This window comes from Solenopsis invicta, chromosome 1 (assembly GCF_016802725.1).
Source record: "Solenopsis invicta isolate M01_SB chromosome 1, UNIL_Sinv_3.0, whole genome shotgun sequence".
Taxonomy (NCBI): domain Eukaryota; kingdom Metazoa; phylum Arthropoda; class Insecta; order Hymenoptera; family Formicidae; genus Solenopsis; species Solenopsis invicta.
The window spans coordinates 21735184-21762212 of NC_052664.1; the positions used below are offsets into that span (position 1 = coordinate 21735184).

General features: G+C 31.9%; 4 protein-coding genes across 6 annotated transcripts; 3 read left to right on the forward strand and 1 right to left on the reverse strand.

Annotated features, from left to right (window-relative positions):
* Positions 1–854: 854 nt before the first annotated feature.
* Positions 855–5646, reverse strand: LOC105194820 (centromere protein I). Its single transcript, XM_011159931.3, has 15 exons — positions 5444–5646; positions 5063–5194; positions 4667–4816; positions 4443–4531; positions 4040–4170; positions 3800–3980; positions 3244–3350; positions 2994–3148; positions 2692–2892; positions 2472–2578; positions 2111–2299; positions 1908–2029; positions 1713–1830; positions 1462–1632; positions 855–1207 (listed from the first exon to the last, which is right to left on the reverse strand). Exons 1-15 carry the CDS (start codon positions 5499–5501, stop codon positions 1139–1141), a joined length of 1980 nt encoding a protein of 659 aa, XP_011158233.1. The 5' UTR covers positions 5502–5646; the 3' UTR covers positions 855–1138.
* A 350-nt stretch (positions 5647–5996) lies between these two features.
* Positions 5997–8995, forward strand: LOC105194821 (AH receptor-interacting protein). Of its 2 annotated transcripts, none has more exons than XM_011159932.3 (7): positions 5997–6151; positions 6449–6537; positions 6621–6800; positions 6877–7042; positions 7934–8120; positions 8239–8381; positions 8463–8995. In XM_011159932.3, exons 2-7 carry the CDS (start codon positions 6463–6465, stop codon positions 8663–8665), a joined length of 954 nt encoding a protein of 317 aa, XP_011158234.1. In that variant the 5' UTR covers positions 5997–6151; positions 6449–6462; the 3' UTR covers positions 8666–8995. The 2 variants fall into 2 exon arrangements, with proteins under 2 accessions (XP_011158234.1, XP_025987166.1); XM_026131381.2 differs by lacking the exon at positions 5997–6151 and adding an exon at positions 6240–6366.
* A 202-nt stretch (positions 8996–9197) lies between these two features.
* LOC105194823 (protein pelota) lies at positions 9198–12182 on the forward strand. The gene is made up of 10 exons (XM_011159934.3): positions 9198–9370; positions 9664–9720; positions 9809–9901; positions 10322–10472; positions 10760–10873; positions 10937–11077; positions 11161–11383; positions 11485–11677; positions 11773–11879; positions 12000–12182. Exons 2-10 carry the CDS (start codon positions 9680–9682, stop codon positions 12095–12097), a joined length of 1161 nt encoding a protein of 386 aa, XP_011158236.2. The 5' UTR covers positions 9198–9370; positions 9664–9679; the 3' UTR covers positions 12098–12182.
* Positions 12183–12600: 418 nt separating this feature from the next.
* On the forward strand, positions 12601–15711 carry LOC105194822 (pescadillo homolog). 2 transcript variants are annotated; one of them, XM_011159933.3, is made up of 8 exons: positions 12602–12768; positions 12896–13129; positions 13187–13694; positions 13785–13924; positions 14366–14625; positions 14856–15043; positions 15119–15339; positions 15421–15711. In XM_011159933.3, exons 1-8 carry the CDS (start codon positions 12745–12747, stop codon positions 15682–15684), a joined length of 1839 nt encoding a protein of 612 aa, XP_011158235.1. In that variant the 5' UTR covers positions 12602–12744; the 3' UTR covers positions 15685–15711. The 2 variants fall into 2 exon arrangements, with proteins under 2 accessions (XP_025987100.1, XP_011158235.1); XM_026131315.2 differs by having other exon boundaries at positions 12601–12768; positions 14856–15339.
* The last annotated feature ends 11318 nt before the right edge of the window (positions 15712–27029 follow it).

A 27029-nucleotide genomic window follows, 5' to 3' on the forward strand; every position in this document is an offset into this window, starting at 1 on the left:
ATATTTGTTATTTTCTTTATATATAATCAATATTTCAATGCTTTACACATAGATGATATGCAATTAAGACAGATTTGCTTTTTTTTACAGAATTCTTTATACATTGTCATACATTGCCTTTATACATACATATTACAATAGAATCTAGACTTAGACAAATATCTTAACGCAGTGTACTGCTTGGTTGAATGTCATTGAATGCCGAAAGACAGCAATAGAAAGTGTGATAATTTCATCAATAGCCTAATCTTTCAATATATTACTATAAGGTAGAAATAAATACGATTACAATTAGATTAATTTCATAAACAATGAGAAAAAATATTCGCATTTTACTTTTCATTTATTAAATTTTTGTGAAATAACTGATACACAATATTAAAGAAAACCAAAAAATTATGTTTTCAACATTTCCGATAAAAGTACAGTGCATTATTAAACAAAAATGATGTACCTAATTCAAATTACCCATTAAATATTATAACAATATTAAACATTCGTACTTCTTAAAAATATTTAATTTGATATTAAATAATATTTACAAGAAACATTTCGTAAACAGAGTTTCTATTAAAATATAAATTTTAGTATGTTCACGATTCAAATTCGAGGAAGAATACGCACATTATTATTTTTTATAGCAATGTATATTAAAAAGAAATAATCCTAATAAGTTAATAGTATATTAGCAGTTTAATAAAAAATTGATCGATACTATGCAACGAATCATCTTTGTACATACATACATATATATACATATATATAATTTTAATCTTCATATATACAATTTTAGTTATTTTCCAGCATAATAATTTCTTTTTTATCGCTTTTCTCTAAGTGTATCATTATTGTCATTTATTTTAAACTCTTTTTATTTCATTTAAATATCTTGTATGACTTTATATAATCAGAGTCAAATAAATTACATTAAAAATAAATTTTACTCAATAAGACATTTCTAAAAACTTTTTATTCGTAGAAAGAAAAAAATAGAAAAATATATTGAGAAATACAATATCAATAACTTACTTTTCAATCACTTTGTACATTTACTTGATAATTAATTTACCATTGATATTATATAGAAACACATTACAAATATATGATGTATTTTTTTCTTTTTTAAGTTTGAAATACATCATTCATGAAATGCAGCGAGAAATTCATTTATTGCAGGATAATAATAAAAGGCCATAGTTTTAGCATCCTAGAAAATTAATAAAATTAACATTAAGAAATAATTTATACATTAAAAAAAGTTCAATCAAAATTTTTTAAAAAGTAAATGGTAATATGTGCTTCTTGAATAAATTAAATTTCTTTTTCCTTTTTAAATTATTAATTTTTTTAATAAATTGAAAAATTATAATTTAAAGCTTTTATATTAGTTTACATTAATTTATAATAAATTACAAGTTTAAATTTAAAAATTTAGTAGTCAGATTTTAATTTGACACTCACCTCTTTTGTACTTATCTTTAGGCCTGATTTGTTTATTGTGTATTTGTAAAATAATATCGCATAATGATTGCTGATGTTTAATAAGGTGTCTAGATTACAATCTTCTAAATCGTCGATCATTTTTTTTGAAAAATTTTTCAGAAGGATACCATTCTTTCGGTCACTGAAAGGCTGTTGAAACAACTCTTTGAACGCTGTTTATTTATGTATAATGTCTACATAAACATTTTTTATTCCTTGTTCGTACGTACCTTGTCATACCATAATGCTTTATGAATATCATTTGCATAAATAGATATAACATGAACTTTGTCTTGGTATATGTCAGATGGCATAATCTGATATAAATGTGAACTCATTTCACGATATCTGTAATCCAAGTATCAATATAGAATAAAATTAACTTTAAAAAAAAGAATCAATAATATATTAAATAAAATTAATACCGTAGTAGTAATCTACAAACTCTTGACAGGATAGCACAACTTTTCGTAATAAATGCTCCGTAAATAACTGCCGGTGGCGGCAATGTCCAAGACACATTACTACGGCTTTCTAATGTACAGATCTTTTAAGCAGATCAAATAATTAAAAATTGATCAATTAAATATTACAATTGCATTATTTATAATTTGGTTTTCATACATACCTCTTCATAAAATGCCAAAATTTCTGATAGCAATATAACATTGTAATTATGTATGTTTAATCCAGAAACAATAAGATTTTCTAATATCGTTGTAAGCACATGTACAATTTCTGCTAAATCTTCTAGTGGACCTTGTCGCAAAAAAGACGATGCATATTGACCCTGTTCTTCGAGTCCTTGTCTTACAAACTGTAATGAATTATATTAATGTAACGACTATATATATGTAAAAAAAATAAACTGTTAACGTAAATGTAATCTGTAAACTAGTTTTGCATACTCCTGTCATGTAATATAATATACAAGATATATACAGAGAGAGGGGCATGCTACATCGATTGAGAAAATATTTAATCCTTACCAAGTTTGTAATTAGTTTCTGCAGAGATCTAATTATTTTACATTTCATATTTAAACTTGATTCGTAAAATATATTCTGCACATGTATCAAAATGTTTTCTCGTAATTCTGAAAATATAAGCTACAATATTTTAATTTAACATTAACATTATAAAGACTAGCTAGAACATTTAACATTTTGATATTATAAAGGCTAGTTGGAACATATCTATATAAATTACCAGTTACTGATATAGAAGTCATCCATTGCAACAAATCAAGTAACTTTAGCAGATGGTCTCCTGAATTGTAATATAAATATTCATCAAAGAACAGTTTAACTATAAGTATTCCTTCTTGCATGTATCGAGAAAATTCGACTGTCATAGTTAAAAATGTATCCATTTCTTCCTCAGAAAACTTTCCATTTTCCAGAATAAATGCTGAAACGTAGTAAGCAACGCTTAACTACCTTTATAGTATATAAAACTTATATTAAATAGTTTTCTACATAATAATAGTAAAAGAATGAAAATACATATACCTCTTGTAAGAGTATTATAAAGATTGTAGGAAAATCTACTTTGGTACTGAAAATCTGCGTATGTAAGAAGATGGTAACCAACCATATTTGCCAAAAGTGAAACAGCATTGCAAGGTAATTCAACATTTTGTTGATACTTTCCTAATTCTTCTGTACTGATATACAAATAATACACATGTATGTGTATATATATAATACATATTAACATTATATATTAAATGGATATAAATCGTTATTTTAGGTTACTCACCTGCTTATATCAAAAATCGATTTTGCATATTTATCTTTAAAAATGCTTGAACCAATGTGAAAATAACCAACAGATGGTAGAAGTATCCTTTTCTTCTTCTTTGTAGACTATATATAATAATTTTTATGTAATTTATTCTAACTCATACCATTATACAGAGTGTTCAGTAATAGGCGAGACAAAATTTTAAATAATTCTATATGATAAAAATAGAATGAAAAATAAAAATAATATTACAATTAAAAGCTTTATTTTTTAATTATAAATGTTTAAATATTCATGTAAAATATGCATTTAAAACATACAAATATTTAGACATTACAATTAAATAATAAAGTCCCCATCAAAATTTCTATTTTTGATTTTTCAATTCTAAATATTTAAATATTCATGTAAATACACATTTATCATTTTAAAAAATCGAGCCTTAATCGCAATATTGTCATTCTTGATTTACAACTTATTTAATCTTCAGAATCATTCTTTAAATTTTTTTCCCACCTGTTGGCCACCTGTTTCATATTATATTATGATATATTTACATATTTTTTTATACCTGTATTACATTCCAATTAAAACGAGTTTGAGTGCTTTGCCAAGATTGTTGGATTTCCGCGCGATCTCTGGCATCTTCTAATGGTAATCGTATGAATTCAGGTATAGGTTTCCATACACTTTCTATATTTACTGACTGTATTTTCTCAGGCACCAATTCAGGTTTATATGATTTAAATAAACTACAAACACATTAAATCATTATTTTCAATTAATAAAGCAATTACACAATTATACTTACGAAAGTAATGCAGTAATATGTGTCTGAGGTTTAGAATAATTTTTTTGAAGTGCTAATAATCTTGTGACATCTCTGCGAGTAACATCTTCTGGTCTCGTCAGCACATAGATAAGACGCGCTATCTGACGTTCCTAAAATTTATATTTATACATGAAACAGAATATTTTAAATTGATTTAAAGCTTAATTTTGACAATGTATATTTCAATCATTACATTTTAATAAATAATAAAGACATATCTTAAAATAGCAAAAGCCAAACTTCTTTCCATAATACTATTTCCAAGATAATTACAAGTTTTTAAAACATAATAGTAAAAAAATCAGCTACATTTTAATTTTTTTCATAATAAATACTTATTAAATATCAAATATTTTTATGTAAATAAGGATGTGTATGTTACCAGTTTCTGTTTCTTGAGCATAACATAGAAGAAGACATCATAATATGTGTTGATTACTTTTCTATCTACTAATTCATAATTCCATATACCTAAACAATAACAATATCTTCCATATACTGCAGCAGATGTACATATATGCATTCACAATTTATAATAAATAATATATACACATAAAGTATTTTTATGATAAATGCAAGCAGGTCTTAGAATAAAAATTAAATTACCTATGATCCATTGTATGACAATGATACAAACTGTAAATGGCAAACGATTCAATGAAGAAAGATACCAGGTGATTATAGACTTTACTATTTTCTCAGATACTTTGTACTTCGGAATAAGACATTTTATCAGTGACACCTGTCTAATGGCACCTAATGTATAAATTTGGAGTTTAATTAATTCACAAAAATGTATATTTATTTATATATATGTAAAAATACATTTAAATCTATAAAATATTAAGTTGGAGCAAAAATTTGCAGTGTTGTTTAAGTAAAATTCAAAGACAATATTTAGATATTTGTACATGAATTTATTTAACTACATCTGTGCCATTGCAAATTTTTATTTCAATCCAATACTATGACGATAATACTTATTATTAATAAAGTACTAACCCATGTTTATATGTTCATCTATAATAACATTTGCAAGCTGAGTAAAAATATCATCATCTAATCCTCTTGTGCTTGCTTCCTCATCTAATGTAGTGAGACATGTGGCAAACTCAAGAAATTTCGTGTTTTTTGCTAAAGCAAGAAAAAAGAAATAACTCTAAATTTCTGACTATTTGATGTAGCAATTATAGATTATATTTTGAGCTTTGTATAGCATATAAAAATATATTTACTCAAAGTACAAAAGTATAAAGTACAAAGTATAAAACATGTATATATTATTAAAATCTATATTAAAACATAAACTCAAAATGTGCTCCATTTCAAAGGAGCGAAAGGAAGTACATGCAACACAGTCCGTCTTGAACGTTTGTAACTTACACTTCTTGATGGTCTTTATAAATTTTAAGCATATTTCTCTCGTCTCTGTTTCCACCATTCTGTTAAGTTTGTGTCCAAAAATCGCACACAAAATCAAACTAAATCATTTGTAATATAACCTAGAAGCTACACAATCGTAAACGGAGAAAAACATCTCATCTGACGCAACCGGTAAATTCAAATCTGAAGCGTGTGCGTAAACGCATTTTTATAGCTCCAACCATAGACTTCTATTAGATCGTTAACTTTTCGTTAAGAATGCCCTTCACTTGCCGCCATGTTGTGCTGAATTTTGGACGTGTTTAGCGAACTCAACAGTTGAGCGAGCGCTCGCTGTTATTGGTGTATTCTTCTAGGTCATTCTAATAATTACTTCTTTTCCAAGTAAAAACAAATAATATAGCAATCTTCTTTTCACTTTCCTTAAATATTATTTTCACAATGTTTACGCAACAATTTATTTATTTATAATATTTATTTTTTGTAAAAATGTTATTTACATTAGAATATTACCAAACTTTATAATCTTCCGAAATTAAAAATACTTAATAGCTATTAAAATTTTATCGCCAGAAAGATTTTTATAACCAATAATTGATCGGTCACGTGACCTTTTTAAGTTAAAAAAATGAGCAACAAATGACACATGAAAAGATACCTTAAAATTTAATATATGATTTGATAGCTCGAGATTCTTAACGGCATAATGTAAGTTTTACATTACAACTTGCTAATGAATTATTATAATAATGATAATATTACACAAGTTATTTTAAAATAATATGTATATACGTACAGGATTAAAGTTTTGTTATACTGTACTTTAAATAAATTATTGAGGTTATATAGCTGCTTTTTCATACTGTTTATATTGGTTTATATATTTTAAATTACTATGATGTACAATACGGCGGACGACATTCGTAATATTTTATTGCTTAATCAAATGTTAAAGTGTCTGTCAAGAGTGCAGTATTTATTTCTGAAATTTTATCTGTTACATAGATAAATAGACCACGATGAATGACGACTACATAGTCAAAACTGTCCTTCATGCGGGATCAAAAATTATTAATTTTATACCAGGAACAAAGGTGTATATATTGTTTTCTTTAACTATACAAAGATTTCTGCTTATAAACTTCATTACAAATATTTTTAATTGGTTGTATTCTAGGTTATATTTCATTTTAAAACTACAAAATGCGATTTTGACAAAACAGTGATAGATGACAGTAGAACAATGGGAAATCCAATGGAACTTATATTAGGGAAAAAATTCAAGTTGGAAGTATGGGAAGTGATTATACAAAAAATGGCACTGAATGAAGTTGCTTGTTTCAAAGTACATAAAAGTGTATGTTTGCTATACTTTCTGCTATAACCAAGTAGCTAATCTTGAGCATAGTTTTATGATGTTTCCTGTGTTTTAGCTAGTGACGACATACCCTTTTGTTTCTAAGACATTAAGAGAAGCTGGCAAACCACAGACACAGAGACGTAATCATTGTTGTGGTGTTACTCTTCAGAATGAAGGCATTGGTTATGCTGATCTGGATGAACTTATAAAATGTCCTCAAGATTTAGAATTTACAATAGGTATGAATATAATACATTATACACTTTGTTAGAACTTGGAATGCATTATACTAATTTTCAAAATAATGAAAAAGTTATGGTTTAGATTATTCTGTATTGCATTTGAAAGTAATACAAAAAATTTTTACCTAGATAAAAATTATTTTAATCAGTAAAAATATGCTCTAATAGAATTATACTGAGAAATAATGATAAAAATTTAAATTTTTTATATAAGTACTTTATTCAAAATGTATTTATGTAAAGTTTCATTGAAATACAGAGATTAGTTTTATAAAAGAACAAAATTTTTAGAACAATCAAGCTCAGAATTTCAATAAAATATTTTATAAATTATTTTGAAACTTGAAGTACTTATATAAAAAATTTGAGAATTTTGTCATTATTTCTTAAATTTGATTATAAAAATGCAAAATAACAAATAAAGTAAATAAACTATAAAATGTATTGTTTAATAAAAATATAATTCTATAAATACAACTTGAATATTTATATAGTTTATTTAAGATGTAAATATTAACATGTTTTTAAAAATGCGAGTATAATGAGTCATTAGTCATTACTCTTTTTACATTAAGGATGTCATTATTAATGACATTCTTAATGTAAAAACTTCTACACTTTTAATGATTTTCTATATTTATTTTTTTCTCAGGATAAAGGTGTAATAGTTTTAAACTCATTTAAGATTTTATCACATGTAAAAAGAGTTTTAATTGTAATCATAAGACCTTAAACATATCGACCAATTGAGCATTTTAAAATGCAAGACTGCATTTTTGATTGGTTGATTTGCTTACAGCCTTACAATTATGACTAAAATTGTTTTACGTGTAATGTCCTTTAGAGTACTATAAAACAACTAATAAAAAAATCTCTTGTGTTTTACAGAACTTCTTAAGGTAGTATTGCCAGATGAGTATGAGAAAGAGTCATGGCAAATGACAGAGAATGAAAAACTTGAAAGCATTCCTCATATGAAAGAAAAGGGAAACAATTTGTTCAGAGAAAAGAAATATGACGACGCATCTGAAATATATGCAAAAGCTATTGGAATATTGGAACAACTCATGCTAGCGTAAGTTTTATCTATAAAGTAATATATTTTTTTTGAAACTCAATTGTGTGATTAAAATATAAGTGAGGCAAAGAATATGTTTTATATTATATATTATAAATTGATATTTGATTTTCAGTGAGAAGCCAAATGACGAAGAATGGTCAGCCTTGAATCGAATGAAAATACCGTTGCTTTTAAACTATGCACAATGTAAATTGTTAAATAAAGAGTATTATTCAGTTATTGAACATTGTACGACAGTTCTAACGACAGAGCCAGGTATGAAACGAATTTATTGCGAAATTAATATAAATTATATAGAAACAACAACAATAGAACTATTAAGTTTGCTATTTATAGATAATGTGAAGGCACTTTATCGAAGAGGTAAAGCATACATTGGCGCATGGGATGAAGAAAATGCCATTAAAGATTTAAGAAAAGCTGCTGAAGTTGATCCTTCTCTACACAAAACTGTCGAAAAGGAATTACAGGCATTTGCAGCAGCCATCAAAGAGAAGGACAGTGTACAAAAAGAGAAATTATCAAAAATGTTTAAATGAGTCTGTAAAGTTTAATTATTCTGACATTATTAACCTGAGTTATTTGTGTGGAATCAATGTTAGCAGAGCATGTTTTTTTTCTTTTTTTCTATTGAAAAACGAACTGTCTTTTTATTGACTTCTATTATCAAAGATCTCTAATTTTTGTGAAGACTTAATATTAAGTCTATTGTATAGATATGTCTGTGAAAAAAATCTGCCGCACACATGTATGTAAAATTTCTTATCATGTAGGTACTTAAGAAATAAGAATTGTATGTAATAATGCAAATTGTAAAAAGAATATGATTATTAATAACTAAGTTAATGTATATTATTATTGTTACAAATGAGATAAGAAAATAAATATATTTATTATCATCCACATGTTTTAAAGTGACATTTTGAAAGTCATCGAAATAAGGAATCGATTTTATTATTTGATGCAGTTATGTGATACAATTATTTAAGATTATTTATTATCATGCATAGCACTAGCATTTTGAAATATACAAACGCAAATAGTGCCATCTATGAGATAAATTTGAGGTTATCTACCAATTACAAAGGTTGTGAAGTTGCAAGTGAATTGCCGATCCGGTCGATCGAAAAGTGAGAAGTGTCATGTTTGACATATGGCATAATTTATTGTGCAACGTTTCGAGTAAAGAAAAAATATGAATTCTATAATGTTCCTAAAGATATAATCGTGCAATAAATGTAAAGGTAAATTTCTGAGTCTATTGTAACTCATAGATGTTTTTAAATGAGATATCATCATGATTTAACCTATACGTGTGTGCTTTTTTTTATGCAGTGTACAATCACGTTGTTTATTTCTTATTAATGTGCTTCAGAATATGTTAAATTTCTTCCTATATATTAATATTTTTATATAATATAAAATTTTTATAAAGATGCATATTTATATCAAATTTAATTTATAAAACTCATAATTATATGATACAATGAGTGTCTTATATTTATGCAAAATATACCTTATGTTTTTTAAATTTAAGATAAATATTCTTCAAGATGAAGCTAGTATCAAGGCACGTGGATAAAGATGGAGAAGGGTAAATACATCTTATGTGTATGATACAAAATATATATTGATATATAATTTTAAAACTAAATGTAATACTAGAATTAATAAATTTTTAGGCGTGTGTCTTTTGTTCCTGAAAATACAGAGGATATGTGGCATGCCTATAATCTCATTAGCGAAGGAGACTTTGTAAGCTGTTCTACTTTCAGGTACATTCCAATTTTATATAATAATAATTTTAATTTTTTTTATAATAATGTTTAACATACCTTAGGACATTTTAAGTCTGTGCATTTTTTTTCTTTGAAATATCTTGTTGGCTATAATTGGTTACAGCTAATATTTATGTACAATTTTTTTAATACACAATCATACCGATAGTTTTTAAAGATATTAAGATATTTGTGAGGTTCTAAAGGTGTTAAAGTAGGATTGATAAGATACTTAATAATTTTTATGTAATAATTACTTGTAAAAATAATAAAATTTAACAATGTACATGAATGACCCATAGTATATAGTAAAAGATAAGGTGTAGAAAAAATAGTCTAGAAAAGATGTCTGTTAAGTGTTTACATTAATTTCATTTTAATTGATACCATCTTATCAATTTTCTACGTTTAATTTAGGAAAGTGCAAATGGAATCCGCAACTGGTAGTTCTAACAGTTACAGAGTCAGAACTACTCTAACGATATGTGTAGAAAATATTGATTTTGATACACAAGCATGTGTTCTACGACTTAAAGGTAGAAATGTGGAAGAAAATAAATATGTTAAAGTAAGTTAAATACTGATGATATTTAAATTTTAATTGTAGTTGATTTTTATTGAAGTGTAAAGGAATAGTTACATCTACATTAATGCTAATTACATTTATATTAATGCTAAGTATTCATTATATACAGTGTATATAGTCATAATCTATACAGTTTGCAAGATTTTACAGGAATTTTCTTGAGTGAGCAATGTTAAAATAAATAAAAGGAATCTATAATTATTTTATATTTAATTTAAATAAAAATGTATGTTACTATATGCATTATCAAAACATTATTTGCGTTACAGACAGGAGCATATCACACCCTGGATGTTGAACAAAATCGGAAATTTAGTATCACTAAAGCTAAATGGGATTCTATTTCTTTGGAAAGAGTCGACACTGCGTGTGACCCTGCACAGGTTTATAATTTTTGAAAATAAAGATTATATACTTGACTATAACTCTCTTCTGCTTTGTTCTAGAATGCTGATGTAGCTGCTGCAATAATGCAAGAAGGCATAGCACAAATTTGTTTGATAACTTCCAATATGACAATAGTTCGTACAAAAATTGATCAAGTAATACCAAGGAAAAGGAAAGGAAACGTTTCACAACATGAAAAGGTTTGAGAAATGTTATGCCATCTTTTAAAAACATTTTACATAGTAAAGTAAATAAACAGATTTTTTATTTCATGCATATTTAGGGCTTGGCACGATTTTACGAGAGCATTATGCAAGCCATATTAAGACACGTCAATTTTGATCTTGTGAAATGCGTTATCCTTGCCAGTCCTGGTTTTGTGAAAGATCAGTTTATGGACTACATGATACAACAAGCTGTTAAATCTGATATTAAAATTATTCTAGATAATAAAAGTAAATTTTTGCTAGTTCACGCTAGTTCAGGTTTTAAGCATTCATTAAAAGGTAGTGTATATTTATATGCAAAATGTCAGTGAGCATAATGCTTACAAAATATATTTACTTTTGTATTTACTATAATCTTATTTAACCTATTATTATCACAGAGGTTCTATCTGATCCTGCTGTAGTTTCTCGAATTTCTGATACCAAAGCAGCAGGAGAAGTAAGGGCTCTAGAGGCATTTTATAATACTCTGCAGACAGATCCTGAAAAAGCGTTTTATGGCAAGAAACACGTTGAAAAAGCCAGTGCTGCTCAAGCAGTGGAAACTCTACTTATATCAGATAAATTATTCAGGTGATTTTTTTGTCTTGCTACTTATTTCAATATTAATTTCAATTAATTCCAATTTGTAATTTTTTTCTTTTATTATTTTAAATCATTGCCTTCAGGTGTCAAGATGTAGCATTGAGAAAGGAATACGTTGAATTGGTTGAAAATGTGAAAGATTCGGGTGGTGATGTCAAAATATTTTCGAGTTTACATGTTTCAGGAGAACGTAAGTTTTACATAAATGATATTTATTTTAAACTAACTATAAACTCTTTAATAAATTGCATAAAATATATTAATCATATTCTAACATGCATTAAAACAAAATTATGATTTTATTTTTCAGAATTAGATCAATTAACTGGGATAGCAGCTTTATTACGTTTTCCTATGCCAGAGCTGGAAGACGAAAGTGAGGATGGTAGCGATTCAGAAAAAGATTAGAATATCAATATTCTAATAATTTTGTATATATTTGTGCTGTGCGCAATCAAATATATCATATTAATAGTAAAAAGAAGAAAAACGATATTTGTATTTATTTCTCAAGGATTTGCGTTTAATCATAATGCAATTTAAGTTGATGCTTGTTTTACCGATAAAAAATACCATTTTGTTAATCGATTTATACTTCGCATTAACACCGCAGAATTACAATTTTTTTATATAATTAAAATACACGTGCTAATGTGTATTTTACGAATTCAATTCCTCGTGGCGAAAGATTTGATTGACTATTTCTGCTACAAGCGTTACCGCCAATTAGCTGAAGTCATTAAACTGATCCAACTTCGATTGGCTACCGCCCTTTGGTGCGCGGCGAAAGTTGATGTGGCATCCAATCAAAGTTGAATTTATTCCGCATAGCAGAAAATTTGATTGGTTATCCCGCCAACTTTTGCGTCTAGTGAGCAGAAGCCATAACGCTAGTGTTCTTTTCGATTATTCTCTAGTTTCTTTCGTTTCATTCCTCTTTCCGCTCTTTCCTCGTGCTCTTTTCACGTGTTGTGTGATTACTTGTCACGTATTTTATATATCAACGTGTAACTTTTTAATATTTAGATATTAAATATAAAGTACATTTTATCACAATGGTTGTGATCGGTAAAAAGAAGGTAAGTGGATTTTTTTTAATACGATATATTCTCACAGTGAATAGATAAGGTTATGTTAAAATTTCTGTAGAAACTTGAGCGGCATTTCTACGGATTAAAATCGATATCTTTTATTTTAAATTTACAGTATCAGAGTGGTGAGGGATCACAGTTCATGTCGAGGAGAGCTGCTCTCAGAAAATTACAATTGACCCTGAAAGATTTCCGCAAGTTATGCATATTGAAAGGCATATATCCGAGAGAACCACGAAACCGTAAGAGAGCACAGAAGGGTGAACCCGGCATTAAAACTCTATATCACAAGAAAGACATTCAGTTTTTAATGCACGAACCGATCATATGGAAATTGAGAGAATACAAGGTATAACAATATATTAGAGTCAAATGTTTATAGTGCTTTATAAGCATATGTTTTCAGATTTTTAACAGGAAACTTGGACGAGCAAAGGCAATGAAAGATTTTGCCAAAGTAAAAAGATATTTGAGCAATCATCCTACATTAAAGATAGATCATATAGTCAAGGAACGTTATCCCACATTCATAGATGCACTGCGAGATTTGGACGATTGTCTGACTCTCTGCTTTTTATTCAGTACATTTCCATCATTGGCTCATATACCGAGAGATCAGTCATTGTTATGCAGGAGATTAACGATGGAGTTTCTTCATGCTGTTATCACTGCTAAAGCGTTGCGTAAAGTATTTGTTTCCATCAAAGGTTACTATTATCAGGCAGAAATAAAGGGGCAAATGGTAACATGGATAGTGCCACACCACTTCTCTTTTGAGCCACAAACAAAGAATGAAGTTGACTTTAAGCTCATGTCTACGTTTGTAGAATTTTACATTGTGATGCTTGGCTTTGTCAATTACAGACTGTATCATACTTTGAATTTACATTATCCTCCAAAATTGACAAATTCTGGTGAATAAGGCTTTTAAACACAAACTGTTATATTAACATTAAAAATGTGAAACTTCATTTAATTATAAAATCAAATATTTTATTGTACAGGAAACATTGACAAAACACTGGTTGATGAAGAAACATATGTCTCGGAGAGAATAAGTGCTTTAAATGTTCCGTTAATCAATTTAGATCCTTCAGTACCAGCGATTGAAGATGACAATATTGAGATAGATCAATTTTCAAATGTAAATTTAAAGTGTTAACTAATTTTATATTTAATATACAGGGTGATTCAGAACGACCCATGTGTCCCTGTAAAGACGTGTTCTTGAATAAATTCTGAGACGATTTTTCCTGTACGAAAAATTTGTCCGACACTTACTTTTTGAATAATAAGAGGATAAAGTTAGCGAATCACGGGCCGTGTACACATGGTAGACAAAGGCGGCGCAACTCACAGTCCGACACAGATAAGCGCCCGCGTCGGACGGTGAGTTGCGCCGCCTTTGTCTACCATGTGTACACGGCCCGTTATTATTCAAAAAGTAAGTGTCGGACAAATTTTTCGTACAGGAAAAATCGTCTCAGAATTTATTCAAGAACACGTCTTTACAGGGACACATGGGTCGTTCTGAATCACCCTGTATATAGATTGAAACCAACATATTATTAAGTATACTTTTTAGGAGACAGACGCTGCCAAGATAGAAGCTGCTAAAGCAGAAGCAGAAAAAATACAAAAACTAAAAAATTTATTTAAAGGTCTAAGAGTTTTTATTAATAGGGAAGTTCCCAGAGAGCCACTAGTTTTTATTTTACGTTGCTTCGGCGGAGAAGTATCTTGGGACAAGTTACTATTTGTCGGAGCCACTTTTGAAGAGAATGATGAAACAATAACTCATCAGATTGTGGATAGACCAAGCATGAATAAACAATATATATCGAGGTATTATATTTTGAATCTTAAAGTTGTTACATTTATATACATTTGCACCAATGTAGATTAACGTTGATCTTAGTTTAACTTATTTATTTATTTATTTGTTTTTTAGTTTTTCTAAGAATTAGAAAAAGATAAAGATCAAGATAAACCGAGGTTAATTTATATTAGTGGAAACGGACATTAGTGTTTTCGAGCATGTAACAATCTAATTTTTTATTAATCTAACTTTTCAGATATTACGTGCAGCCACAGTGGATTTTCGACAGCGTAAACGCGAGGGAATTATTGCCTGTAGAAAAATATTTGATGGGTGTTGTTCTACCTCCTCATCTTTCACCATTTACCGAGACTCGACAAGATCAAACATACATTCCTCCAGAAGAGCGTGCTCTTATGGATCCTGATTTTAAACTAAAAGATTGTAAGATTTTGCTTTTGGATCGTATAGTAATTAAAGATGGAATTCTATCTAATTTATATTTAATTTCTCGTTTAGTGGAAGAAGTTTCAGATGAAGAAGAAGAAGAAAATGCTGATGAGGACGAGGATAAAGAAGAGAAAATTGAAGCTGAGCGCAATTTGAGTTTAGAAAGCGATGAAGAAATGGAAGAAGAAGAAGAGGAGGAGGAGGAAGAGGAAGAAGAGAATGACGATAAGGATATACAGACCGAGGAAAAAGAGAAAGAGAAAATAAGGAAACAAGCTCAATCACAAGAGGTTTTGTCATTACAATTTTTTATACTTTTGAATTAATCTATATAAAATTGATCTTTGTTGTCAATATTTATAAATTTGCAGAAGAAAAAAATGAAGGTACAGACTGGTGAGACCATGAAGGAAAATCCATGGGAGAAAGCCCGACTGGAGAAGCAGGAATACCGTCTCAGAGAAAAGATGATTAAGAAGAAACATCGCAAACTGTACAAGAGTATGATGAAAGGTCGAGAAGAAAGAGCTAAAGAAATCTGGCTCTTGCGAAAGAAGAGGCGTATCCACGATGCCAAGGAGAAAGAGAAGCGTAAAGAGCAAAGAAAAGCAAACAAGAATAAATCTATCAAGTAAAATAGATCGCTTAAATATAAAATAAATTATATTCCCTGTACATCCCATTTCCCATTTAATAACTATAGAATAACAAAAAATGTTACATATTTTTATTCTATAATATGTTAATATGCTACAATTATTCCATGTAGTAGCTGGAAAATTACATTAAATTTTTTAAATTTAACTAACATTAAGACGTTTTTATGCATATTCTTTTTCATGTAAATAAGCTGTGATGCATTCTGTAATCAAGTATATATATTAGGTAATTGCAGTTTGCAAGATGCGAAGAGGCTCGCGTGAGATTAGCTTCTCCGTAAATCGATAGATACAGTTACGTGTAATGGCAGATGCTTTTTATCTAGTCCTCCCACCGGAAGCCCACGCGTTTGACGATCCCGGTCTTTTTCAACGAAGGACTCTGAAGGCCAATCCACCCACGCACTCTGGCCCACGCAAAACTTTCTACATGCACGGATCAGATCACGATTGCCATTTATCCGTGAACGCGTAACTAGAGATCGGTGAAATTCGAAATCATCGATTTTATAAGCTTCTGACATTAAAGTGTTTTTTTTAAGCTATTAATTTTTTTCCTGTGTTTTAGATTTTCGGATGCGTTGTAAGTCGAGCTTGACAAGGATACGTTGTCTCTCTTCTAATGCCATTTATTTTTTCGCAATTACATTTTGCGATATCCCGTCTCCCGTTGCGCCATGACTAGCTATAAAAATTCCTCCGTGTCTCGCCAATCTCCCACGAACGCGGTAGAGGTCGTACGTTGATCTTGAAGAACTTGCTGAGTGGAAGGCTGTTTGTAATAGGACACGTTTCTCTTATTAGGTTGTCGATACTACTCGATACCATCGCGCTTGCGATCGTCCTCGCGACTTTCGCTACGCGAACCTAAGCGAACTAGTATCGAAGGACAGAGTCATTTGATAGCGGATACATTATTGCCAGTGCATCCGGCCGCACTCCGCGTACCAGCCGCGCATCACCTTGAATCGAGCCTCCGGTGTGACGCCGCGCCGCGAGTGGGATGCAACTGAAACGTGTTTCTGGAGCTGCATACCTCTACAAGACGAATTCCCATTTTTACGCTTATTAATATATTTAGAATTACATCCTAGTGCATTTGAAAGACCGCTTGAAAGTCAAGGTTTCTCCCGCGAATTCAACATTAATTAACAACTCGAAGATAATTAAGGCAAGGTTTTTTAATTCATTAGTTGATTAATCGCGTTATGCGCAAATACAGTTTTTACAAAACAAAGTTGCATTTGCGCAAAATGTGATTGATCAATCGATGAATTAAAAAACTCGTCTTTATTTAAGCGTGACGTTTTTTCTGATGGAAACATTTTAAAGAAATTTTACATTTGGATGAATTGTGTTGTTGAATTTTATGTTCGTTTTGGAATATTTTGACCAGCGCGATTTCATCAAAACTTCAATAAAATTTCACGGAAAATGTTAACAAAGTTACAATGAAACGGCAATAATAAGTTATTGAAATTTGCACATCGCTAATTCGTCAATACGAATTATCTGCAATTTTTAATCGTAAATTCATTAAAAATTCATCACAGTTTCATTACTTTTTTATTAAATATTACTATAAATTTTCATTGAAACTTTATTACATCTTCACTTTAAATTCTCATTAAAATGTCCATTTTTTTCATTAAACGCAGAAAATAGTCTTATCAGTGAAATATAATTATTTGCATATTCATTGAAATTTCATGAAATTTAATGAAACATCAAGTCCATCACAATTTTATTAAAAATTTTCTATCAGGATTAATTTCCAGATAACCGCAATTAACCGGTAGGTGATAATTAATCAGAAATTTTCTCTAATCGATGACGCTTTTTCTGTATGTTTTTCAAGTCGATCGTTTCCTTTCTCGTCTTTCTCGATCTTACATCTCGCGTACGGTCGACGTCAGTGCAAGTGCGAGAACATTTTTTTGACCGACTATATTTAGTCCCGTGAAAGTAAGGATCAGATTCACCGTTGCATACGGTGTCATTACGATTTTCGTCGCGCACCAGTATTCAACGTGTGACGCGACTTCTCCCAAATTCGAATGCCAGGCACGTCCTTCTTATGCGACCTGTCGCCTGCAAGCCGTTCAATCGCGCTTCCAAAGTCTTCTGCCTGGAACTCCCTATATGCGAGCCCGTTCCCAACATTCTTCGTTAATCTTCTATCCGCAATATAACATTCTTATGTATTTTGATACAGATCAGTCCGGATAAGCGAACACCCGATGATGCTTAATATTTATAAGTTTCTTTGGATCGCGTAGGGAATGCCAAGAAATTCCATTCGATCCGCATTCGACTTTGAATCTTCGAGACATCGCGCTTCTTCATTCCAACGCAAAAGGAAAAGGACGAAGGATGGAATGATTAATTTACTTTAATTCCGACCGTAAATTCTTCACGCTCGTACGGTATGCGTGAGTATTCTTGCAGCATAATGAATTACGTCGGCGGTGCGGCGGCAGCTCCGGCTGGAAACGCCTCAGACGGGAAGAAAACATCGTGAGCCGGTTGCATCGATTTCTTCGGTTATTTGCAGTGGTGACTGAACCGCGATGCTCGCCGTCACGACGACGGCGAAGGGTACTAACGCGGGAGGAGAACGAGCACGGCCTCGGTGTGCGTGCGTATACGCGTGTATATGCGTGCGTGTGTATGCGTACGCTGCGTGGTACATTGGGCGCTTACGTCATTCTCGCTATTCCTGTTCCAGCTCATCTCTCCGGCACATCCTGAAAACCGTTGCCCTTAAGGAACCTGCGTGCAAGAATCTTAGAAGAGGTTTCTAATCATCTCTTCTGTTCTCTCTCTCTCTCTCTCTCTTTCTTTCTTAGATCTTTAGGGCGTCCTATCGAGTGACCTCGACGACTCTCCGCCGTTACGAATCCGCAAATCGCGGTCTCGGCGCCGCAGCAGTGCCAGGATACGCCCACATTATCCTTTTACGCGAAATCGACGCGACTAGAGTGAATTTCCTGCTCCATTAGGCAGAACGGGTTAATTTGTGACTATCGACGTCGGCGTCGATGATGTACATTTGTCTTAAACCACTTTAGTTCAATTTACTTTAACGCATCAAGAAGTTAATGTTCTTTTAAAATCTTATTATTTTTATATATGATTTTACAATTATATCGCCTGCCGCAGAAATGATTTTATCACACTAAAAACTAAAACTTATCTCTATTTCCACTTTTATTTCTTGCTTCGATCCTTCTTTTATAAACCGTTCTCGTTTCTTATTTCTACATTGAAAAATATATTTTTTTTATGTTCAAGTAAATATATTTATTTTAACATCATTTTCTTGATTAAAAAAAATATTTCCCAAGTTTAAAAGCAAATTATTTTACATTAAGCAATATTTATTTAAATAAAAAAAAGATGTTAAAATAAGTACAAAAGAAAATTACAAGGTGAAGGTAAAAATATGTGAGCGATTGAACATATCGAAACTCATTGCAAAATCTTGCTGAATCATTGTAACAATATTTTGCAACGTTTTTACTGTGCTGCGCTGTATGAGAAAATAAAAGAAATTGCCTTTAGTTTTTAATTCACTCTTGTAACTTTACTTGAACATAAAAAAACTTTTTTTCAGGGTATCGTCACAGAAAAGGAAGCTGTTATTACTTAAATGTGTTCCAGAGTATTTCTGAAAAGTGTAGAACAGACGAGTTTTTAGAAATATTCAGTCTACATCTTTTCTTAGAATTTTTCATACATGTTGATTACGAAGTATCCTAAGATTTCCAAGATTTTTTGTTCTATAATTTCTGATGAAATGTTATAAAATCTAAAAAAGTTACAAACTATTTTTTTCAGTTTTCTTTTTTATTTCTTCTAAAGAAAAGATTTATTAGCAGGACATTTTATTTGTAGAATTTGTGTATTTACTGTGATAAATATATTTCTTAGGAATTTATTACGGTCGTCAACGACGTTTTTGCAACATTTCGTGTTTTTTTCTCCGAAAAAAAATATCGGCGTTCAATTTAGCGCGAGATGCGGGGGACAGCGTGGGACGAGCACGGACATTCGAGTACTGCCCACGAGTCAGCCATAATACACCCGCTTGCGAAATGTCGGAGTCTCGAAAATTCTGCTCCGCCAAGTCGCCGATTTCGGAGAAAGTGTCTTTCGTATTTTCTGATACCTTCTTGAACGCTGCAACAATTCGTTCGCCAACGTGAATCAAATTGAGAATCGATAATGTTGAGAGAACGCATTTTATATAAAATTAAATTCTTTATTTTTTAAAGTTGGCCAGCAAAATAAATATTTTCACAAAATTTTTTTTATTCTCTCTTTTTTATAGCCTCTATTCACTCAAAAAATTGAACAAAATAACAAAAAAATTGAACAACATAAAAAAATTACATTTCTTACAAAATAAAAATTAAACATACAAAATTTAAATATTTCTTTCTGGTTCACTTGTTATGTTAACGTTTACATTTGCATGAGCTTATTCCAAAAAGCGGAACCAAAGAAGAAATAAAAGAGAAAATAAGATTACTCCTTTTCATACGAGAGTACTGTAATAATCTATAAAACGAAAAAGGAGATTCCAAATATATAATTTTAAAGATAAGAAAAATCCCTAATGTAAAATATATGTAATCATCTATTTATCTTTATTCTTTTTTTGCAGGGCGTAAGAAAATTCGCACTGGCTAGCTGTAAAGTCAGACGCGAACATAGCGAGGGAATAAAAATTAAGAAGGCAGTAAACGGGTGCTCGCCACGAGGATAAGCGAATAATTACGCAAGCGAGGTAACCACGGGATAGAGTCGTTAATGCGCATCGTGGCGAATAATGAGGTGTATTGAGAACCGAAAGTAAAGTGGCTTCCGTTCCTGTAGCTTCCGTCACGCGGCGTAGCTCGCGAGCTGCGAAGGATCCGTTGCCGTATATCTATCGTGTCCGTGAATCCTTCGGTCGTTGATTCTAGTTAAGAATAACTCTACGCAGTGACGAACGTAGACGTTTCGGCGCCCCGAGTCTATCGCGTACGCGCAATGACATTTCTCACCGAGCGAGATTCCTCGCCTCGTTTGTCTCGATAATGCAGTAGATGAATTTTGCATAACAGCGTGATGTATTAAATTATAAAGAGAAAATGGACTTTAATCGTTTGCGCGATGATAGACGTGCGCGAACGACCGCTGAGCCTGTCACTCTTTCGGTGACTTCAACGCCCGGCGGGGGGACGACTGAATGGAACGGGCCGACGTCACTTCTTAGACCGGGCGTTGAAGTCACCGGACGGTGATTTCAACGCCCGGTCTAAGAATGTCGTCTCGAATGCAAACATGCTCTCTTAACTTACGCGGTGTCATCATCGCTCTCACAATGCCATCACATCTCTCTGGTAGAAAAAAGAACTCACGTAATGGCCCGCTGGCGCCGATCTTACTAATTTAAATTTGGTACACATGATATAATCGTAAATGGAGAATAAGAAAGTTAATTATTTTGCTCTCAACAAAAGGCTTGTTTTCATTTTGTTCAATTTTCTCTCCTCGTTAAATCGACTTGATAAATCATAAAATAAATGTAATTTACGTGCGAAGAATATTTGATGAGAAATTAATGAATTTAATTGTTTAAAAAAAAATCATAAAAAAAGGGAGCTGGTCAGCTAAATGCGCATTATAATTAAATAAAATGAAAAAAGTATCTATGTTTAAAATATATTTATATTGCCTTGAAGTCTGTATTTTAAATATTTTCTCTGTATACAGTGTCTTGTTTTTCATCTCTTCACCGAGAGAAATGAGTTTGTTATTAGAACAAGAAATGACTTGTTTTGTGATAATTTGGATAACAGATCGATCCGTTTCTCATCATTCGCCAATGTAATACAGTACGCGATTTATGATACAAATCACATTTGTTCCAGCATATTTGCCGTAGGTACCAAATACATTACTATTATAACTTGTAATGTCAGTAACAAAATAAATATAATCCGTTTGGCTGACAAATGAAGCTGTCGCGTCGCGTATGTATAACATTATCTTGGACAATAAATCAAAGATAACAAATCAGATTCAGTACTAACACATTTGTTATCACTGTATCTATTGTACAAACCAAATTTGTTACAGGTACTGGTAGGTTGTCAAATTAACAAAATCTCTTCTCTCGATGTTTCTTCTACACACAATGAGATCGTTCAAATTGGGCTTACTTTTACAACTACAAAAAGTTTTTTTAATAACTCTTATATGTACTTTGACATCTCTAAAAAGTATTTGTATGATTGTTGACTTTTAAAAAACTTGTACATAAATATTATAATTAATTGTAATGCTCTTAATTACATTGCTGTTTTTCAAAGAAAACTGCAAACGCGCAGAATACGAATCGTCCCATCGCGTGCGCAGAGGGTTAAATACACTCTTTTCTTATTTTCCTTTGTTTAATTGCTGTAGCTCGCGTCGTCGAGTGCTGATGTGTTTTTCCCTCTCACGACATTCGCACGTGACGCTCGTTTAAAATAGCCCGAGACTGTTCGGCCTTATCGTTGGTACGGTCAGCGTGTTACGGCATCGGCTAATCTAGGAATTCCTGTTGCACGCGCGGCTCGCGGAAAGAAGCATATTATCGGATGTTGCGATGCGTACGCGGCTCGCATTGTTGCGCAACGCGCGCGATGATGAATCAACGGATCGGCGGCGATCATTCACTGCGCCGCGGCCGCGGCCGCGCCGCGCCGCGCCGTGAGACAGACGCGTGCCCAGTGCCGCGTTCGCAAATTGGCCAATTATCACGGTAAAACCACGTTCTACCGCCCGGCACGCACACCGCTATCGGAATTATGCGCGCGCGGCGCGGCGCGGCGAAAATACCGCTTAGGCGAAGAGTTTAGCTTACGATAAATATATCTGTCAGTAATTGCGCGTTTTTTCTCCTCCTGTGCCCCCTTCGGTTTCGCATCTACGACCGACGACGATTCGCGGCGAGCCTACTCCACGTAGATAATTATTTACATAATAAAAGACCCCGCGGAACGCGCGCGCGCTATGTTAGAATCCGCCGCGATTTCCTCGGCGTGATACCGCGTGCAAGCGCAAAAGGGAACGAGATCTCACCGCCGCCAACGAGTTTATGCCTTACCGAAGATGCTTATCCCTGCCTCGCGTAATCACGTGCCTACGCTGATAAATGCGGACGTATAAATTACAAATTTCGTTTGCTTATATTTCTCTGCGGTCGTCGCGTGACGTGCCATTACGCACTTAGATAATTAGGTACGGCAAAATTAATCTTCCTTATCTCTCAATAATATTATACATGCGCGTCTGTCGTATGTTTTATGGGGAGGCGTGCGAATTTCAACCTTGCAGCGTTTTATCGTTTTGAGAAAGACCAAGAGAGTGACGATCTTGTAAATGTAACGGGTAGAAGACACGCATTCTTCTAATTGGCTGAGAGTTATTCTGCACCCAGAGGAAAAATTATGTTTAAATTGATGAAATGGTTTTCTTTAACTTGGATTTTCTTTTAAGTTAAAGTGAAAACACCATTACGGAAAATAAAAATTTATTTGATCAAAAAAATGAAATTAGTTATTAGTCTTTTCAAAAGTAAATAAATTACATTTTCAAATTATTTGATTAATTTAAAGAAATGATTTTTTAATTAAAAAAGACTACTGACAGAAATGTATATAAGAAATAATTTGTTCTTGTGTAAAAAATATATTTCTTTCATTACAAAAAAAAAATGTGTTGTAAGCAAAATATTTCTTTAATTCTAATAAAAGAAGCAATCAAAAAATTTCTTCAAATCAAAGAAACTTTTATTTATCCATATAACAATGCATAAATTTCTTTAATTCAAACATATATTTCTTTTTATTAGGAAAAACCTTCTCTGAGTGTGATTCCAAATAAGCGATTAAGACGTACGTATTTGCAGTAACTTTAATATCGATTTAATTTACTCTCTCTATCTTTTTGTAATTCAAAAAATTAGAATAAGATGAAAAATAAATCAAGTTAATCTACATTGGTGCAAACGGGTCTAAAAGGTGGCGTATTAATTGGCATCTTGTTTCGCGTGTTTAAGAAACATCAGTGGTGGCTGTTTGCAAGGCGGTCTCACAACAATGCCCTGCCACCTCGGTCGCAGCTTTTGAAATTCGATCGAGCCGATAACCGCAGGTCCAACCTGCCGACGCCGGTCACTCGTAGGTCCCGGCGAAGCGGATGAGACGCGTCGTCGTAAGGAATACGAAATGAACGCGCACCGTCGCGAACCCGTTACCCACACCAGCGGGAATCGTCTTGCGAGCGCGTCTCGCAGGAATTCATCGGGCGCGTTCGGAAGGTGCTTTTCTGCAGGGCCGTAGATGTGCGCTTTACTCCGTATTCTTCAACGCGCTAAATTCTTTGCGCTAAATAACAGCAGCCTGAAATTTCTTCCTTTCTGTTGCACCATTTGAAAGAGCGAAACTCAAAATCAAAGTGACGCCACATCTGATATTGAGGCTTAATATAAATGAGAATGATCAGTCTTTAACGTGGAGAATCGCGAATATGCTGATCACGATTATTAATAACGTTCGTTCTACGATACGTAGAATGAAATGTCAATAAGTTATATTAATGCCTCGGTTCATTTACCGGGACAACTTTGTCATCGTCCGCGGTAATTATTTCGTTAAATTTTATTCGCAGGGGGATTATATCTTCTGAGAGAATCGGCGTGAGCAGAAGAGTCGCTGTAATAGCCGTAGTCGTAAGTCAGCGTACAAAGAGCGATACATAATGTATGTATGTCGAACGAATGGTAATCTTTCTGCTCTTTATATATTCGGATCGTAGATATATTAGCTCGAACAGAATAAAATTCTACGAGTTAAATATAGTTAGCATTAGGATGTGGTGGAGAACAGTTAAATCGTTTATTATGCGAAGAGAATTCTTTTAAGTTCGTTGATCGATTGTCGATCGAAAAATAAACAATTATATTGTAATGAGATGTTAATTATAGGCAAACTGTAAGATGGAAAAAAAGTATACCTTTAATATTCTTTATATTATCTACATTCGCGACGGCTGTAAGCTTCAATAGTGGATGGACCATTAATGTAAGAGCAGAGAATAAAAAAGCGACCCTAACCATACAACTCAGACAACTTTTTGAATCCAATTAATTTATAAGAATAATCGTACCTCAAGAATGATGAGTGTGCGTAAGAAGTAAGAACAGCCGCTTCACATGATAATTAGGAACGTAAAAAAAAACACAAGTTGAAGAGTCTAGTAATGAGTCAGCGAAGGAATTTTAGTATAAACCAAATTTTCTGCACAATTCATTAAAAAAAATATTCTTTTGGTGTTAATGTTTAGCATAAAATTTGAGATAAAATTAATTTTTTACGGAGAAAGAGAAAAAAAGTAGAGCAAATAATTACTTTTTTGTTTAATATTCATTCATTCTTAGCTTTTTGTTGGTGCAAAACAAAGTGCAAGAAGCGCTTGCCCTCATTTAGAAATTAACCCGTTTCCCGAGGCGTTTCTTACAGTCACGGAATCCGCATTACGCAGAATGTTGTAAATTTTAAGAAAAAGAGTCTGTTTATTTTCACACGACGAGTAATTCAGTGCGTTCATTAGAGCTTGGAGGCAACGCGCTCAGATGTTTATTCATAACGCCGATTGCCCGTGTACGTACACACGTGGGGACCGTGCGCGCGAGGTTCTCGCACTCTCGAATCGGTCAAACCATGCGTAGAAGTGCGCGTGATAAATTAAACATAATGGTGCAAACTGTGTATACCTGCGCGTGTACCGCGGATTCTTCTCGCGACCCGTGCCTGCGAAACGCCCCGAGGCGCCCCGGGTTCACCGACACCATCGCGCTTTGCAGATTCTACGGGCTACGGTGTCATTAAAACCAACTAAAGTCCGCTCATTATTGTTATTAAAGTTACGTATATATAGATAATGAACAGGAGAAGATAACAACATAGAAGTGAATCATTAAAAATGTCAAGATTTTTTTTAATTTGTTTGAAAATTAAGCCATTCTGATTCTATCAGAATTACGCCGATTCTATTCGCTTATTTTGATTATTGAGTATGGATAAGTTTTTGTGATAAACTGAGCTAAACTCTAAACAATTTGCATGTATAGGACAGTTCTTTAAACATTAAGAGAATTATGAAAAAATTAGAGAGTGTTTTATATTGCATTTAAGAGTGATAGAAAAAATTTGACGGCGATTTTCTATCCGAATAAAAGGCTATTTCAATAAGTAAACATGTGCTCTAATGAAAATGTAATTAATAACAAAATAATGAAAAAAATCTAAATTTTTTTATTCAAATACTTTAAATATTCCAGATGATTTCTGTAAAGTTTCATTGCGATGCAGAGATCGGTTTTGTAAAATAAATAAAATTCATTTATTTAGTTATTTTACAAAATAACAAAACAGACAATAAAAGTTTGTATAAATCATGTTGAATACTTAAAGTGCTTACACAAAAAAACTAGAGATTTTATTAATGTTGCAAAAAATAATTTAATTTTTAATAACGAATAGAGTGAATAAATTATAAAAATATTATTAAATAAAAATATAATCTTATTTATACAACTTTCATATATTGTATAGTTTATTTGAAGTGTTAATATTAAACATATTTTCAATTTTTATTTTTACTTTGCATAAACTGTATGTCCGATACATCTTTAAATAAAAACGACTGAGAGATTCTTAATTTCTTCTTAATTATTTAAAAAAAGGATGGGATTAGATTGTTTCAGCGCGCGATAATGAAAAGTTTACAACTATAACGGAAATTTCCGAGACAATGTAAGCTAACAATAAGATTCCTTATTTTTTCTGATTTCAGCAGAAATATGAAGTGCAGAAGCGACGGCATTCCTCCAGATGCGCAACGTGTAAGAATTCCTGATATAGATAATTTACTAGCATCTCGCTGGATCCTATAAATTTTTCCTTTCTGCGGATCGACGTAACGATCCGTGATGCACGGTGCAATCTTTTGAGGCATCGAGCAGCGATCCATGAGACTTCAGATCTAGCTTCCGTGAATCCGCGCAATAATCTGTTTACTGCAAGCAATGATGTCTCTGTCTGCCAGTCGTTTATTTACTGATCGGCGTATAGTATAAGACATTGAAGTTTTACGAGCATACCATTTTCTTTTCCACGGTTCATACAATAAAAATGGTTGCATATTTATAGCTAAACGACTTATTAAAGTCGACTCTGTAAGTCGACTTAAAGTCGTTTCATCGGCGTTGTTCTTTATTTTCA

Bases quoted from the DNA above. Each gene is read 5' to 3' on its own strand.
- LOC105194822 (XM_026131315.2), top strand. From the start codon at position 12,745: ATGGTTGTGATCGGTAAAAAGAAG. The intron at 12,769-12,895 runs GTAAGTGGATTT...TTAAATTTACAG, and splicing joins TTGTGATCGGTAAAAAGAAG to TATCAGAGTGGTGAGGGATC. The intron at 13,925-14,365 runs GTAAATTTAAAG...TATACTTTTTAG, and splicing joins AGATAGATCAATTTTCAAAT to GAGACAGACGCTGCCAAGAT.
- LOC105194820 (XM_011159931.3), bottom strand. From the start codon at position 5,501: ATGGTGGAAACAGAGACGAGAGAAATATGCTTAAAATTTATAAAGACC. The intron at 5,195-5,443 runs GTAAGTTACAAA...TTCTTGCTTTAG, and splicing joins TATAAAGACCATCAAGAAGT to CAAAAAACACGAAATTTCTT. The intron at 1,633-1,712 runs GTACGTACGAAC...TTGTTTCAACAG, and splicing joins AAGCATTATGGTATGACAAG to CCTTTCAGTGACCGAAAGAA.
- LOC105194823 (XM_011159934.3), top strand. From the start codon at position 9,680: ATGAAGCTAGTATCAAGGCACGTGGATAAAGATGGAGAAGG. The intron at 9,721-9,808 runs GTAAATACATCT...ATAAATTTTTAG, and splicing joins GTGGATAAAGATGGAGAAGG to GCGTGTGTCTTTTGTTCCTG. The intron at 9,902-10,321 runs GTACATTCCAAT...CGTTTAATTTAG, and splicing joins GTAAGCTGTTCTACTTTCAG to GAAAGTGCAAATGGAATCCG.
- LOC105194821 (XM_011159932.3), top strand. From the start codon at position 6,463: ATGAATGACGACTACATAGTCAAAACTGTCCTTCATGCGGGATCAAAA. The intron at 6,538-6,620 runs GTGTATATATTG...GTTGTATTCTAG, and splicing joins ATTTTATACCAGGAACAAAG to GTTATATTTCATTTTAAAAC. The intron at 7,043-7,933 runs GTATGAATATAA...TGTGTTTTACAG, and splicing joins AGATTTAGAATTTACAATAG to AACTTCTTAAGGTAGTATTG.